Source organism: Gymnodraco acuticeps, unplaced genomic scaffold, assembly GCF_902827175.1.
Source record: "Gymnodraco acuticeps unplaced genomic scaffold, fGymAcu1.1, whole genome shotgun sequence".
Classification (NCBI taxonomy): Eukaryota; Metazoa; Chordata; class Actinopteri; order Perciformes; family Bathydraconidae; genus Gymnodraco; species Gymnodraco acuticeps.
This window is the reverse complement of record NW_022990772.1, coordinates 1,171,966-1,187,941: the sequence shown is the minus strand read 5'-3', so window position 1 is coordinate 1,187,941 and position 15,976 is coordinate 1,171,966. Positions and strand designations below refer to the sequence as shown.

Below are 15,976 nucleotides of genomic sequence, written 5' to 3'. Positions count from 1 at the left end.
GACCTGGGGTAGCAACGCAGTGTAGGCGGGGCGATCGGCTTTGTTTTTGTTCACATTTCGGGTTGTTCCGTCGAGCTCCCGCTGGATTTGATCATCCCCAATGAGATGTAGGAACGTCGTCACCTCCTCGGTCGACCACGGTGTGCTTTTCTTATTAGACGTAGCCATTTTTGTAGCTCATCCGTTTACAAAATGCTGTTTATAAAAATGCTGCAAGCTTGCTTCTAAATATATATGCGACGCTAGGGATGAACTCGCGCGCGATCTTGTGACGATTCTCTCTGACCAATCTCTTCAGCCCTGGCCCTGGTCTGATAGAACCACGATTTTATGGGGCCGGAAAAAGAGGGAAAAAGTACCCGCTAGCCGGTACTAGGCTATATGGAAAGGCCACCAAAAACTGGCCTGGCCGCTTGAGGACGGTTAAGGACGCTTAAACGGGGCTACCCGCTGCAGTGGAAATGCGCCATAACACAGCAACTTGGACCTTGATTTAGAAGGACTCAAGAGATCCCATCTGCTTTTCTGACATTAGATAAAAGATCAAAAATAATGTGTTCTTCAGGTGTTCTTTTTGTTGTTGTTACACTTTCTGTCCTGATCCTGATTAAAAGTCAACACACAGATGCACACCCACCAGCCCACCCACACACTCATACTGTGTAGCAAATGTATCAAAGAGAACCAGCGACAAAAAGTTGTGTGCAGATGTGTTTGCTGCACATATGCACACCCACACATAAAACCCCGCAGGCAGATATTCATGGTTCATTAGCTTTCCCAGCATGCATCTCCTCCTTACATCTGAAGGAGAATAGGAGGTGGTATGGAGGGTCAACATGGGTGTGAGTGACAGCCGAGGCTCTGGGTTCTCTCAGAGAGGCTGCTGGGGCAAATGTGTCTCGCCTCACAGGGGCGAGAATTATAAATGAACTCTACAGATCGAGGTCCAGAGGTAAGTATTCGGGGAATGTTGTTGAAAAAAGCTGCTGAATTTCTGATGTGGAGTGTTGAGTTGCGGTGCTGTGTGTGTCTCTCTTCAGGGATCCAGCTGCAGGACTCAAACCGCACGCTGAGTATCCAGCGGGTTACCGAGGAGGACGCCGGGCTCTACACCTGCACCGCCTGCAACCAGCGGGGCTGCGTCCACTCCTCAGCTGCCGTCCAGGTCATCGGTGAGACACACACTCACACACACTGTCGCACAACACACCTGAATCCACTCACACTCGCTCGCTCCTGACATGCTTGTTTAAGTGCACTCAGGCCTGAAAACACCGATGGCCTCGAGCTCACCTCTTCACACACAAAATCTACAAGACAGGATTTTTAGTCTTTCACCTCTCACACTTTTCACTGCAGCTGTATTTTTTGTACTTTTTGTTGAGCTTTCCGCAGTGAAAATCAAAGTCGGGTTTGACTGCTGGGACATTTCGTGCTCGGAATTCATAATTGAATGTGTTTGCTCGAAGTGGACTCATGATGAATGGCTGGATTGATTAAAAGACTGTTTAGCACCACCTGATGAGTTCAATGCAGGTTTCAATGAGGATCAATTGTTTGGGATATACTGTAGCACCCCCTACAGCTGGGAGAGGGAAAAGCCCTATAAAGTTGTTTAAGATACAACATTTGCATTCAAAAGTGACTTTCTTTCTTTCTATCAAGGTTCAAACGACAAGGCCAATGTGGAGATTGTAATCCTCATCGGGACCGGAGTCATCGCCATCTTCTTCTGGACTCTGCTCATCCTTATCTTCTGCAATGTGAAGCGGGTCAGAGAGGGCGCCAATTTCCCCTGCATGTCTGTGTGTGTGTCCGTGGGTTTGTGAGAGAAAGTGACAGGCTGTGACGAAGACTCTTTAACCTCTGACTCAAAGCATGTCCGTCGGCGTTAGAGCACAATCTGTTTGATCTTTGAGACGGTATTCATTCGGGAGAGTTACTGATAGCTGCCAGGAAATAGTCGAAGTCCTTTCTCCTCGTCGTCTATAATGAAGCCAAATTGCTTTTTATTTTACTTTCTTGGTCACTTATTAAACCGTCTCGCAATGTTGCTCTGCAGCAGATTCAGAGTGCGGTGCTGTCGTTATCAAATTAATCAAGACATGGATTGGTATGCACAGATGGCTCTTTTTTCTCTCCTCTCTCTCAAATTAACTCTATCTGGTAAGGATGCCTTGAAATGTAAATAAGAAAATGTAAAAACATATCATTATTTTTAAAAATAAGCATAATTGAGACGTGAGGAGACTTTCAATATAAGCCTACTGGCCATCACAGCAGCTCCTGTCATCAGCAGACAGTTTAATTGCCCAATGAATATTAGCAGTATGTCACAGCTTCCCGAGTATGCTTTTAGCACATGGTGTTGAATTCACATTAAAGGAGAGACTGAAACTGAATTTAAAAGATTGAATGAGTCATATGAGACAATATGTTGCTGCTGTAAATAATATAAGAAAAGCAAACCACCAGTAAAATATTAAACTTCTGGGATAATCCTGCTGAGATGACAGATTTTTGATTATCAAGACAGGGTAAGGCATATTTATTAATATGGCTATCTTCAGCATTGATGCAAATTTAAATTGCTTTACAGAAAACATGAAAATCATTGAGACAAAGTGCAAAGGAAACACACTTAAGAAAGACTCTCAAATACAACAGTCATTAAAGAGAATAGAAAACAACACGCTAAATTAGGATAAGGCAGATATAAAGAACAGGAATAAAAGTTACAGTGCAGTGAACAACAATTATAATTATTGTATTTCTTTAAAAGACAGAGGCAAACAAAAAAGGTCTTGATTCAGTATAATTAAGACTTATAAAAAGTCGTAGTCACTAGAGACGAGGCACAGTCAGTTACCATGAGATCCAGTTGTGAGATTCAGAGGTGGGAGAAGTACCAGAGTGTAGGAATACTCTGTTACAAGTCAAATGTAACTCAAGTAAAAGTTTGAAAGTGTTAGCATCAAAATATACTTAAGATACCAAAAGTACTTAATATGCAGATTGTTCCATTTCAGAATAATATATATTAGATGTTTTAATTATAATATTGATGCATTCAAGTGTTAATCACAGGTGGAACTAAAGTCTTATTTAAGGGTCATATTGTTTATAATTAATATATACTGTATCTGTAAAGTAACTAAAGTGACTAGATAAATGTAGTGGAGTAAAAGAGTAGCATATAATGGAAATACTCAAGTAAAGTACAAGTACCTACAAATTGTACCTAAGTATAGTACATAGTATAGTGAGTAAATATACTTAGTTACTTCCCACCTCTCGTGAATTGAACATGGAGAGCTGTGGACTGCAGATGTAATGCTCGGCCACAGGTGTTCAAGCACACTGTGATCAGTCAGCAGCTGGCTCTGAAAGCCTTCCATACCATAATAGGTTATGTGGCTGCAATATGCTTTCATTTGTCACTGGAAGTCTACTTCTCAGGAGCTATAAAAAGCACATTTGTAATATTGTATCGTTATGTGTTTTAAACTGTTTTTTATCCTCATAAATATGACCTTACATCTCGGAAGTATCTCTTTAACTGGAGAGATAACATCCCAGCTGGCAGATAGTCAATACATGTTGAAATATATATATCGTGATTGACATTAGCTGTCTCTTTCTCTCTGAATTTCAGGTTAATCCGGCAGACATAAAGACGGGCTACCTGTCAATCATTATGGACCCGGGGGAGGTGCCTCTGGATGAGCAATGTGAATACCTGCCCTATGACTCCTCTCAGTGGGAGATCTCCAGAGACAGACTGCGACTGGGTGAGTAGGCGGGAAGGCTGGGAGAAAAGGACCAATGGATGCTCGGATTCATAAGCAAAAATAGGAGCGAGGGAGTTTGTGGGGGAATACGCAGGCCAGGATGAGAGCGAATAGATGGATGAAACTGAATTAGTTTTCCATTTGCAGAAGCCTTAATGGCATGAGTTTGGATTGCAGCCAGCAGGGCAAAGTGCTGCCAAGTGAAGTGCTAATGTTAAATATGTGCTCATTCCATGCAGAGCTTTTTAAAAACGCTCTGAGGAAAAGCATCTGTTCCACGACAGTTTCCTTCTCATGGGAACATGTTGTTTCCAAATGCTGCAATCGAGATTTTAATTCCTTCCCCCTTGTCTATAAGGAAGCCAGATGCATTGACATCATGCAACCCCTCCCGAACCCTAGACTGTTTGTTTATTCCTATGAGACTAAAAACCTGCATTGATCAATGAATCATGAATATTCTGTGGTTGTTTGCTCCTTTCTCCTGACACAGGCAAGGTTTTAGGCCACGGTGCCTTTGGAAAAGTAATTGAGGCATCAATCGGCGTCAGCAAGAGCAACACTTTGGACACGGTGGCTGTCAAGATGCTGAAGGGTGAGATTTGTTTTTGTGTTTGGGACAGGAGGTTTTCTGGGAAGTCTCTGATGCACAAAAATTACAGCCTGGTAGATAAACAATAAAGATATAAACAATGAGATTGATTTCATACCTAATGTTTCGAATTGTGCGTGTGTGTTTCAGATGGAGCCACAGCCAGCGAGGACAAGGCCTTGATGTCAGAGTTAAAGATACTGATTCACATTGGGAACCATCTGAATGTGGTGAACCTGTTGGGAGCCTGCACCAAACCAAATGGTGAGTTGTACATGTATTACACTTCACTTTGTGTGCTTAAATATGTCATATGGCCATATAATGATGAGTGTTGGTAGAGGTTGAATGCACAATGAGCAGGATTTCTTTAAAAAGCAATGTGTAGACGTGATCATTTTTCTTTTATGGCACTTTTTCTGTTTTAGGAGATATGTTTACATGATTTTTGAGACAATTTCCTTTTAGAGAGTAGAAGTAGAAAGTAGAATATTGCTGTTTTCTCACATACACCTGCAGTTTGGATACACAACAACAATAATACTAATAATTATAATAATAATAAATATGAAAAAGGAAAATATATAGAAATATAAGCCAATATGAAAAGGATTTTACTCCCTAGTGTAGTGATCGTTATCCGCCCCAAAAATCAATTATAGGTCGGGCTTAAATATAGTTCTGTTTTCAGCATTGTTGAAATCCCTTCTCTATTATTTTGTCCACCCTGCAGCTTCCACCCAACATTTTCATGTGGGAAAAACAAAGTGAGAAAGTCAAACAGCTGCCTCTCTTTTCTTTGACACCCTCATTTTCTGTCCATACATCATTTGATCTTTAGAGCACATTTCCGAGGGTTCACATCTGGTAATGTTTAACCCTGTTTACCCTAAAACATAAAACAAAAGTTAGCCTCGCAGCTAATCCCCGGCAGGACCTGCTTACAGAAGCCAACCGTTACTATTTTAAATATGGTGTGAAAAAAATTGCTTCATAACAAGAAGCAGATACTATTTTGCAAACAGGAAAACAATGTGTGTTGAAATATTAGTGGAACAATAGCCTACAATAAAAGTGTCTGTATCCCCAGGTCCTCTGATGGTGATAGTGGAATATTGCAAGTACGGAAATCTGTCCAACTTCCTACGAGCCAAGAGAGAGTTCTTCCTCCCGTACCGGGTATAAAACACCCCACTGATGCACTTTTTATGTTTGTTTATTCTGCTGCAATAATCTGACTGCAGGGAGAATCCTCTTTACTGGAAGAGAGCTTACGTTTTTATATGTGTTTCCATTATTGAACAACATTTTCTAAGTCTATTTTTAAATATTAAACACATTGAATTGTTTCCGCACTCAGGACCGCTCTCCTAAAACTCAGAGTCAGGTGAGACGGATGATTGAGGCGGGTCAAATAGACCCGAGAGCTCGCCATCCGCCTTCTCCACGCTCCTCACCGCTCAACAGTCCTCAGGGTCCATTAACCATCCTGCCCAATGACAGTCCTGCTGTGGAGAAAAGTAAGTCTGCTGAAATTCACAAGATTGAACTATTTAAAGGTCCCCTATTATACACTTTTTCATCAATATATTATAGTTCTCAGTTATATACAAAACATGTCTCTGAAGTGTTTGGCTCGAAATTCCAAACAGATCATACATTGTAGCATCCCATAATCCCCTCTGTTTCAGCCCTGTTTCAAAAGTGCTGATCTTTTACTTTAGATGAAAATAAGGAGCTACTCCCCACGCCCCTACGAGATATTTGGTTAATAAAAAAACACAATGGGGCTCTAGGATGAGATTCAGGTGATAAGGGGGGGGCGGGTTACCTTGGTTGGTGATTGGCTAATGGTTACACAACCCAAACAATCGTTATGACATCATAAAGTGGCCAAAATCTGATCAGCTCATTTTCAGACAGGTTTTTATATAAATGGGTCAGGACAAAAAGAGAGGGGGTCTTTTTTCCTGAAACTTTCAGAATCTCTTTACAAAGAGGGGACACATGTTGATGTAGAAAATACATGAAAAAGTGGATTTTGCATAATAGGTGATCTTTAACTCATTGTCTTGTCACAATTGTAGTTTAATTGTACCTTGTTTCTCCATCTTTAACCTTTCCCTCGTGTTTTCTCTCCAGTGGAGGACTTGTGGAAAACCCCTCTGACGATAGAAGATCTAATTTGCTACAGTTTCCAGGTGGCTCGTGGGATGGAGTTCCTGGCCTCCAGAAAGGTTAATTGTCAGCATTACAGAGACATTTAGTGAAAAAGCTGTGGTGAAATGTCACCAGAGGGTTGTCACAGAGGCAGTACGTTGTTGCCTGGATCATTCAGCTTCTCAGTCCTTTGTGCTTGTCCATTTATCAAGTCACCATAAACTATAGCTGTTCCACAATCCCACAGGATAATTAAATAATACCAATATAATGAAATATATTCCATACTAAATCCAAGGGACGTTTTTTGGATCAGTTGTTGGTTGACATATTGTCCCCCAGTGCATGGCACCAAGGTGATTTAGAAGCTACTCACAGCTGCAAAGCATTAAATAAATGTAGCAGTTTTTGGGGAAACAAAAACACATATTTATGCTTTTTCATAAAAACAAGTTGCTTCCTTGTTGTACTTGATAGTGGCATTTAATTAAATGATAAATCAAAGTATATACAAATCGAATAAATTAAGAATTAATAAAAAAATAGAAAATATCAAATTGCACATCTATTTAATAAAAACTTGAATATTTAACATAACAATACAACATTTAAATGACAATTAACATGAGAATCCAATTTAAAATAGGATAAACAATATCATCTTAAAAAGTAAACATTATCTTTTTAATTTGATTACGTTGAACTCATTAGCATATACTCTTTGAGTAATCTGTAGCAATGCAATCTGTGTTATTTATTATTCAAATGTTATTTAATTAGGTGATTATCGTTTCCACTTAATGAACTGTAAAACAAATGGATCTCATGAGTTATATTTCTGTCTCAGGCAGCTGAGACTTCATTAATCCAATCTGTTGCTTCCGTTGGATTGTGGGTACACTCGTTAGATTCTTGTGAACAGCCCCTGCCTCACATGTGAATCCACTGGTAATCGGGTGAATAACGGGAATAAAATGGTGTCTATCAAAGCGGCTTTAGTTTGTAATAAATATCAACAATCTGAGCGGACTCTAAGCAGACTGTCTGTGTTTGACTGACTCACAACGGAGAGCCAGGACACAGAGCTCCAGACATAGTCCAGTCCCAGTTACACACACACACACACACACACACACACACACACACACACACACACACACACACACACACAGACAGATTTTAAGGCAACATATTTCTAAAGCAAAAAAACCAAATGCTATTTACTTCCTCCACATCATTACTGCCTCAAACATGTTGGAATCAATGCATGCAAACACACGCACACACACACACACACACACACACACACACACACACACACACACACACACACACACACACGCTCACAGACACACACACACACAGACAGATTTTAAGGCAACATATTACTAAAGCAAAATGACCAACTGCTATTTACTTCCTCCACATCATTACTGCCTCAAACATGTTGGAATCAATGCATGCAAACACACACACACACACACACACACACACACACACACACACACACACATACTCATCTGTTGGCAGGGTTTTGATGTATGCGTGTATCCACAGTGTATCCACAGAGACCTGGCAGCCCGGAACATTCTCCTGTCAGAAAACAACATTGTGAAGATCTGTGACTTCGGCCTGGCCAGAGACATATACAAAGACCCCGACTACGTCAGGAAAGGCAATGTAAGGCATCCTCCCTCTCCCTCCGCTAATTACCCATCTCCATTTACTGGGGGGAAACATTCAACACTTTATTTCTCTTTGTTTTTTAACCACTCGCACAGGGGTTACAATCAAAGGTGATTTTCCAATGTGTTAATGTGTCTGTCTCATAATATTGCTCCGGTGTTTTAATGTTTCCTCAGGCTCGTCTGCCGTTAAAGTGGATGGCTCCAGAGAGCATCTTTGACAAATTGTACACCAGCCAGAGTGACGTGTGGTCTTTTGGAGTTCTCCTCTGGGAAATCTTCTCTCTGGGTAAAGAAACACGTTTCATTATCTGTGTAAAAATCAATGGGATGCAATGAAATCTCCTCCAGAAGTTTTATACTTTCTAAAAGTGCCTATCAATCTCAGATCCTGACAAAACTAATGAGGACATTATTGTTTGTTAACATTGAGATGGAAGAGTAAATTGTTATCACTGTAATCCAATCACAAATAACTTGTTTTTCATATCTCTGACATGTTTACTAATGTCTTATCCTCCTATTGTCTGCCTTCAGGTGCGTCTCCCTACCCGGGAGTACAGATTGATGAAGACTTTTGCCGACGATTGAAAGACGGCGTGAGGATGAGGTCACCTGAGACTGCCTCCCCCGAAATGTAAGCATGGGCTTTGATTTATTCTTTTTCTCTCTTCTTTTGCTGTCAAATTATATTTATTGGCAAACTCGAGCCAATCCTGAAGGCAAACCAGGACTTGCTCATTTAGAGGAGGATACAAGATGAAATGTGCAGTGGTGTAATTGAGTGAGGGGGAGCTGGAGACCCCAGTGTTGTGTTGTTATGACCGTGCTGCTCTCTGCTGGTAGATACGGCATCATGCTGGCCTGCTGGCAGGGGGAACTCAAAGAAAGACCCACCTTCCCCGCCCTGGTTCAGATCCTGGGAGACCTGCTGCAGGACAACAGCCTACCTGTAAGTTATCTGCTGGAGAATCCTTCATTATAGCTTATAAAGGTCACATATTATGCAAAATCCACTCCTTCATGTCTTTTCTACATCAACATGTGTCCCCTCTTTGTAAAGAGATTCTGAAAGTTTCAGGAGAAAAGATTCTCTCACTTTTTGTCCTGATCCATTTATATAAAATTCTGTCTGAAAATGAGCTGATCAGATTTTGGCCACTTTATGAAGTCATAAAGATTTATTTGGGTTGTGTAACCATTAGCCAATCACCAACCAAGGTAACCCCCCCCCCCCCCCCCCCCCCCCCCCACCTTATCACCTGAATCTCCTCCTAGAGCACCATTGTGTTCTTTTTAACCAAATGTCTCTCAGAGGGGCGTGGGGAGGGGCTCCTTATTTTCATCTAAAGTAACAGACAGAGAATCAGCACTTTTGAAACAGGGCTGAAACAGAGGGGATTATGGGATGCTACAATGATCTGTTTGGTATTTGGAGACAAACACTTCAGAGACATGTTTTGTATATATCTGAGACCTATAATATATTGATGAAAAACTGTATATTAGGGGACCTTTAAGTGTTGGTGAGTTCTTGTGAATAGCTTTTAGAAAACATTTTCTCTGTTTACCCTTCAGGATGGGAAGGACTACATTCCTCTGAACCACTCACAGAGCTCAGAGGATGACGGTTTCTCGCAGGCCTCATCTCGCCCTCCATCTGAGGAGGAACTGAGGATGCCCTGCAACACTCTGCCCACCAGGTATATCTACATCCTGTATTCCCTGAAAATATATTTAGGTATAAGTAAAGATTGTTCCATGCATGCTTGAGTGTGCTTCTGCATGATCAAACAAATTCATGTAAGAGATTTTGGGTTTTGTCTGAGCTCACCTGGTTGGGTAATGATGATGATGATGATGATGATGTCATGCACCAATCAGGGTTTAGCAACATTCATTTCATTTCAAACCTTTATTTATACAGATGAATCCCATTGAGATCATTGATCTCTTTTTCAAGGGAGACCTGCTCAAGTAGTTCTACATGAAACATAAAAACATAAATAGAACAACAAAAGGACACCATACAGCATCATTTACATAATTATCCACATAAACAGGTACCAATAGCTTCCGATTGACTAGCATCCAACTGAGCTTTAAAAACATTTAGTGGCACCAGATTGTTCAGTTTCCATTTAATTTGCAGACTATTCCAAGACAGAGGAGCTGCGCATCTAAAAGCTGTCTTCCCTAAAACAGTCCTAGCAGTTGGCACATTTAATAAAACAGCATTCGATCTCAGGCAGTAGCCACTTTTTCCGTGAGATCAGGGAGCAGATATAAGATGGAAGTTTCCCTAACATGGCTTTGTATAATAAAAATTTACCAGTGACTGAGCCTCCGTACAGTTAGTGAAAGCAAACCAGCCCTTGCATACAGGGTACAGTGATGGGTTAATGCTTTACAGTTTGTCACAAATCTCAGTGCGCTGTGATACGCAGCATCTAACTTGACCAGGCAATTGGCAGGTGCATTCATATACATCAAATCACCATAGTCCAGCACAGGTAAAAAGGTCACAGTGACTAGCCTTTTCCTTGCCTCAAGCGAGAAACAGGACTTGTTTCTGAAGAAGAAACCTAGCCTAACCCTCAGCTTTTTAAGCAGGTTATTGACATGAAGTTTAAAAGTGAGACAATCATCAAGCCAGATACCAAGGTATTTGTAACAGGTAACCACTTTTATTCCTTGCGTAGTTACAATATCTAAAACAGGCTCTGGTGTCTTTTTAGCTTTAGAAAAGAGCATTACCTTGATTTTCTCAACATTTAAAAGAAGCTTTAGTTCAGAGAGCTGAGTCTGAATAATGTTAAAAACAGCCTGTAATTTAACACCAGCCTCCTTAATGGAGGGACCTGCACAATACATCACGGTATCATCCGCATAGAAATGTAAAGTAGCTTCATTCACATTTTCACCTAAACTGTTGATGTAGATGGAGAATAAAAGTGGACCTAAAACAGAACCTTGAGGAACACCATTAGCAATGTTTAACCACTCAGAAGACAGCCCATCAAAATGAACACATTGGGACCTTTCAGAGAGGTAGTTTACAAACCACCCTACTGCATGGCTGGACATATACTGGCTAGCCTCTGCTTTAAAATGTGATGATCGACGGTGTCAAACGCTTTTGAAAGGTCAATAAATAGAGCTGCACAACTCTGCTTATTATCTAAAATACTCGCCACATCATTCACCACTTTCATTGTGGCAGTGATGGTGCTGTGTTGCTTTCTGAAACCTGACTGATGTTTAGACAGGATGTCATTTGTACATAAAAACACCTTTACCTGTTCACTCACTAAGCGTTCAAGAACCTTAGCCAGAACTGACAACTTAGAGATTGGCCTATAGTTATTTACTAAGGTGGCCTCCCCTCCTTTTAGCAAAGTCAGGACATACGCTGACTTCCACAATTTTGGAATTGTGTTTGAGCTGAGGGAGAGCTTAAAAAGAGTAGTGAGAGGTGGAGCAATAAAATCTGCAGCTATCTTTAAAAAGAAAGGTTCTACGTTGTCCGGGCCAGCCGGTTTCTTAGGATCTAACTTGGTTAAAGCTTCACGAACAACATCAACAGTAAAAGGAGTAAAACTAAAAGGGTTTTCCAACACACATTTTTCAGAGTCACATACTGTAGTGTTCACAGAAGCAGAGTTAGTGACAGAATCAAATAGAGAACCACAGGACACAAAATGCTCATTAAAGCAATTTAGCATAGTAGCCCTGTCCGATATAGAGCCAGATGCTGTGGTAATGCACGGAGGTAGCTCATTACGGATATCGCCGGTGGATAACGATTTAATGGCTTTCCAAAATGTTCCAGGATTATTCAGATTCTTTGTGGTTACTGACAGATAGTACTTTGATTTAGCACTTTTGATTTGCGATGTGAAGCTATTCCTTAGCTGCCTAAAACGCAGCCATTCTACCTCTGAGCCTGATTTCCTAGCCTTTGCCCAGGACTTGTTTCTCTCATGAAAGAGACTAGACAGATTAGCAGAAAACCAAGGATTGTCTCGTCCCTTCACTCTAAATGTACGCAGGGGTGCATGTCTATCAATGATCTCCATAAAACCAAGATAAAAATAAGACCATGCGGTTTCTACATCAGCACACGGATCGATTTTTCCCCAATCAAAATCAAACAGATCATGAACAAAACCCTGCTCCACAAAATGTTTTTTGTATCTCTTAATAATGATACAAGGTTTAACCTTTTGAACCTTAGTGTCCCTAATTGTGGCTACAACACAGTGATCACTCAGATCATTCGCAAATACTCCCACAGATAAGTATTTATAGGGAGCATTAGTTCAAATGAGATCAATTAGGGAGGATTTATTAGGGGACTTAATATTAGGGCGAGTAGGACTGTCAACAATCTGAGTAACATTTAAAGAGATACAAAGGTTTTTAAAATCCTCTGACACTGCAGTTAACCAGTCCCAGTTAAAATCTCCAAGTAGCACTATTTCCTTGTAGTCTAGTTGCGATAAAAGATTTGCTAGCGAAAGACAAGGAGTCCTTGCCAGCTGAGGGGGGTCTGTAACAGCCCGCCACCATGACCTGTTGCCCCTTTGCCACTTCTATATTTATGGCTAAAAATTGAAATTGCTTACTGATCGATTTGGAAACTAATGTGGTTACACTGAACTTATTCTTAACATAAATGGCAACGCCACCACCTTTATTAGGCCGGTCGGAACGATACACATTATAACCATTTAAGGCAATGTCAGAGGCCAAAATAGATTTATTTAGCCATGTTTCTGATAAAACAATGACGTCAGCGTCAGTCGAAGTTGCCCAGATGCGGACAAAATCTAGTTTACCTAACAGACTGCGCACATTCAAGTGGATGAAACCCAACTCAGACCTAGCTTTAAAACCAGCAGGAGTAGCGATCTGACTACTACTACTGGGTGGACCAGGGTTAGGTTGTACATTTCCTGACAGTAATAACAACAACAAAACCAGGCATCTTTTCCTCTTAAACGACACAAATACATGGTCATCTACTTTAGAAACACCGGAAAAGTCTGTGAGAGTGTGATTAGAGCTTAAGAAGCAGTCCTGAATAACCATCATCGCAGGAAAACAAAAAAGACAAACATATTTTGTCGAGTAGATTGAACATTGAATGATTGTAAATGAGTTGAGAGCTGTGTGGTGGTTTGCTACTGTTGCCAAGGCTACTGTCAATCAAATCTGATCAAACGCACAGGAGCTTGAAACGTGCACAAAAATGGAATCTTTAACGGTAACCTGAACTCTCAAATTAGTTTCAAAATGAATTATCCACCTTAGAATGAGCAGTAAATTACAATTTGAAAAGTAAACATATGACCTTCCAACCCAGTATTGAAATGCCTTTGAGATAATGTTTAAAGCTTTTTTCCACATTGTGTTAATACCCTGACAGCAACCTACAGAAATAAGACAGGATTTGAAATGTAAACCAAGCGCCTGTTCCTATTAAACTAGCTGTCACAAACAGACTAGGTAACTTACGTTTATTTAATGGGATGAGACATTGTTTTTGATTACCCAGTCGTACATGTCATATTGCATTTTTCAGTTGGTATTGACTTTATTTAGCATATTGAATTGTGTCATCATATATAGTATAGACACTCATTGATATGAAATCAAATCAGACCTCTGACTGAGAAAAGCAAAGAGCTGACAACCTATTCCTAACAAAATAACCTATTGCTCTCTTTTACCTTTCCTTATCCGTCTGTCCATCATGTATTGATCTGATAATCCTCTCCTTTTTTCAGCAGGTATTATAACTGCGTGCCCTTTACCGGCTGTGTGTTTGTGGGACCCTCCAAAGCATGCCAGCCCAGAGTCAGGACATTTGAAGAGTTTCCCCTGGAGATGCATCGACAGACAGCTCCTCAAGTAAGCTCTTGATCTTTTGTCAGCTGTTAGAGGAATGTGACATTTGGTCAATGGCATTCGGGAATTGTCTCCTTGGGTAACTACCAAACATAGTTGCAGAGATACCAGCCAGGTCAACGCAAGGCATTTAATTCACATGATGTCAAACTGTGTCTCTTCCCAGGATAACCAGACAGACAGCGGGATGGTTCTGGCCTCGGAAGAATTTGAGAGAATTGAAAACAAGCACAGAGGCGCCGTCTCTAAAAGGTTAATCAAACAAAAGCTTTTATCCATATTTTTGTCTGAAACCGACAGTGACGCACAAGAGACACACAGCAAATAATTTAGAGACAGTGCAGACACACAAGGAGAAATTAGTCATAGCTTTATAAGTGATTAGATCTGCAAAGGATGGAGGCAGGGTGGATGGGTAAGTAGGAGTGAGCAGCAGTCTGAGTCATTTGAACCCAGGACGCTTGTCAGAGTTTTGAGATCTTGGCTCAACAATTTTTGAAAGAGCACTAAAAAGTGTTTTGCTAAAAGTAAGGAATAAGACTTACAACAAGATGTAGAGGGAACCTTTAAGAGCATTTCTAGTGATTTATCACATGTTAACTCAGATGGATTTCACGAAGCCTTCCCAATCGTTCAACTCACAAGGGAAATTAAGAATAGAAAAAAACTGGGTTCGCATTGTAACAAAAATACTTCCCTACCAGAAAGACAAAAATCAATCCTATCCTGAGTCATATTATGTTTATTATTAATAATATACTGATACTATTGAACTGTCTCACCCTGTCTGTGGATCTCAGCCCAATTGGTTCCAACTGAATACATCAGTCAAGAATAAATAGTTGTAAAAAAAAAAAAGGTTAAATACCTTCCTGTATCAGCTGGGTTTATTTTTTAAGGGTTTTTACTTTATACATTAATTGCATCGTTTAAAGTCGACCACTTTCAAACATATGCGAGCATGTGAGTTATTAAAACTAAATGTTGGTTTTCTGTAGTAGCACATTTAGATTTGTGATTATTTTTGCATGTGATTTCCTAAACCCTCCCACAGTAGATGATGTATGTTGTGCTCTCCACAGCCGTATGGGCAGCAGCAGCAGCACAGAGCCCCTCACGGCCTCCCATGGTTCCTTGGGGCGCAGCAGTGACCCCGGCAGCTCCAGACTCCGGCCCACCTTCTTCAGCCAGCTCTCAGGACAGACCTTCTACAACAATGAGTACGGACACCTGTCTGAGGAGGGCTTCTGCGACTTCTTCCCCGCGCCGGACGCCCACTGCCTGGCCTCCTCCAACGTGTAACCTTACCAGAGAGGCAGCCCGAGAGAATGGAGAGTTTAAAAAAAAGTAGGAAAGCTCAGGGTAAGGGAGGCTTTAGTAAAGTTCCAGTTGTGACATGTAATAAGTCATTTATTAATGGTAGATCTGTGTGACTAGACCTCTTATCATCGCTTCCTCTCGGGCTGCTGCCTCCACAGACTGAGCTCTATGTGCCTGAAGTTCCTCTAACCAGCCACTGGGTGGCAGCATTATGACAAAAACAAACCCTAAGTATTTTTCTATTTACACATTTCTATTTGTACCTTTTTATATACAGAGTTTTCTTCCTTCATTTTGTACAAACTATGACTCATATAGGAGGAAATAAAGAAAATGATTGTCTTCTCACTCTCTTCTCTCTGATTAGTAGGTTGTCATTACTCCAGTCAAATACATGTTTTAAGGGCTAATTTTCTATCGTCACCAAATAAACAAACAAACAAACAAACAGGTCAACAAATGATGATCCACATGGTGGACCAATCAAGGAAAATAGCAAGATATGTAAGGAT

At 40.7% G+C, this 15,976-nt stretch overlaps 1 protein-coding gene across 1 annotated transcript in view; it reads left to right on the top strand.

The window, feature by feature from the left end:
* The window catches only part of flt4 (fms related receptor tyrosine kinase 4), an 80,094-nt gene extending 64,282 nt beyond the window's left edge, over window positions 1-15,812 (top strand). Inside the window, exons 15-30 of the mRNA XM_034232627.1 lie at window positions 1,044-1,175; window positions 1,669-1,775; window positions 3,659-3,794; window positions 4,288-4,389; window positions 4,537-4,650; window positions 5,477-5,565; window positions 5,747-5,906; window positions 6,529-6,623; window positions 8,104-8,226; window positions 8,409-8,520; window positions 8,769-8,868; window positions 9,078-9,183; window positions 9,810-9,934; window positions 14,027-14,147; window positions 14,311-14,396; window positions 15,227-15,812. Coding sequence (XP_034088518.1) covers window positions 1,044-1,175; window positions 1,669-1,775; window positions 3,659-3,794; window positions 4,288-4,389; window positions 4,537-4,650; window positions 5,477-5,565; window positions 5,747-5,906; window positions 6,529-6,623; window positions 8,104-8,226; window positions 8,409-8,520; window positions 8,769-8,868; window positions 9,078-9,183; window positions 9,810-9,934; window positions 14,027-14,147; window positions 14,311-14,396; window positions 15,227-15,446 — 1,928 coding nt within the window. The 3' untranslated portion in view covers window positions 15,447-15,812. The remainder of the gene's footprint in view (window positions 1-1,043; window positions 1,176-1,668; window positions 1,776-3,658; window positions 3,795-4,287; window positions 4,390-4,536; window positions 4,651-5,476; window positions 5,566-5,746; window positions 5,907-6,528; window positions 6,624-8,103; window positions 8,227-8,408; window positions 8,521-8,768; window positions 8,869-9,077; window positions 9,184-9,809; window positions 9,935-14,026; window positions 14,148-14,310; window positions 14,397-15,226) is intronic.
* Window positions 15,813-15,976: the final 164 nt, after the last annotated feature.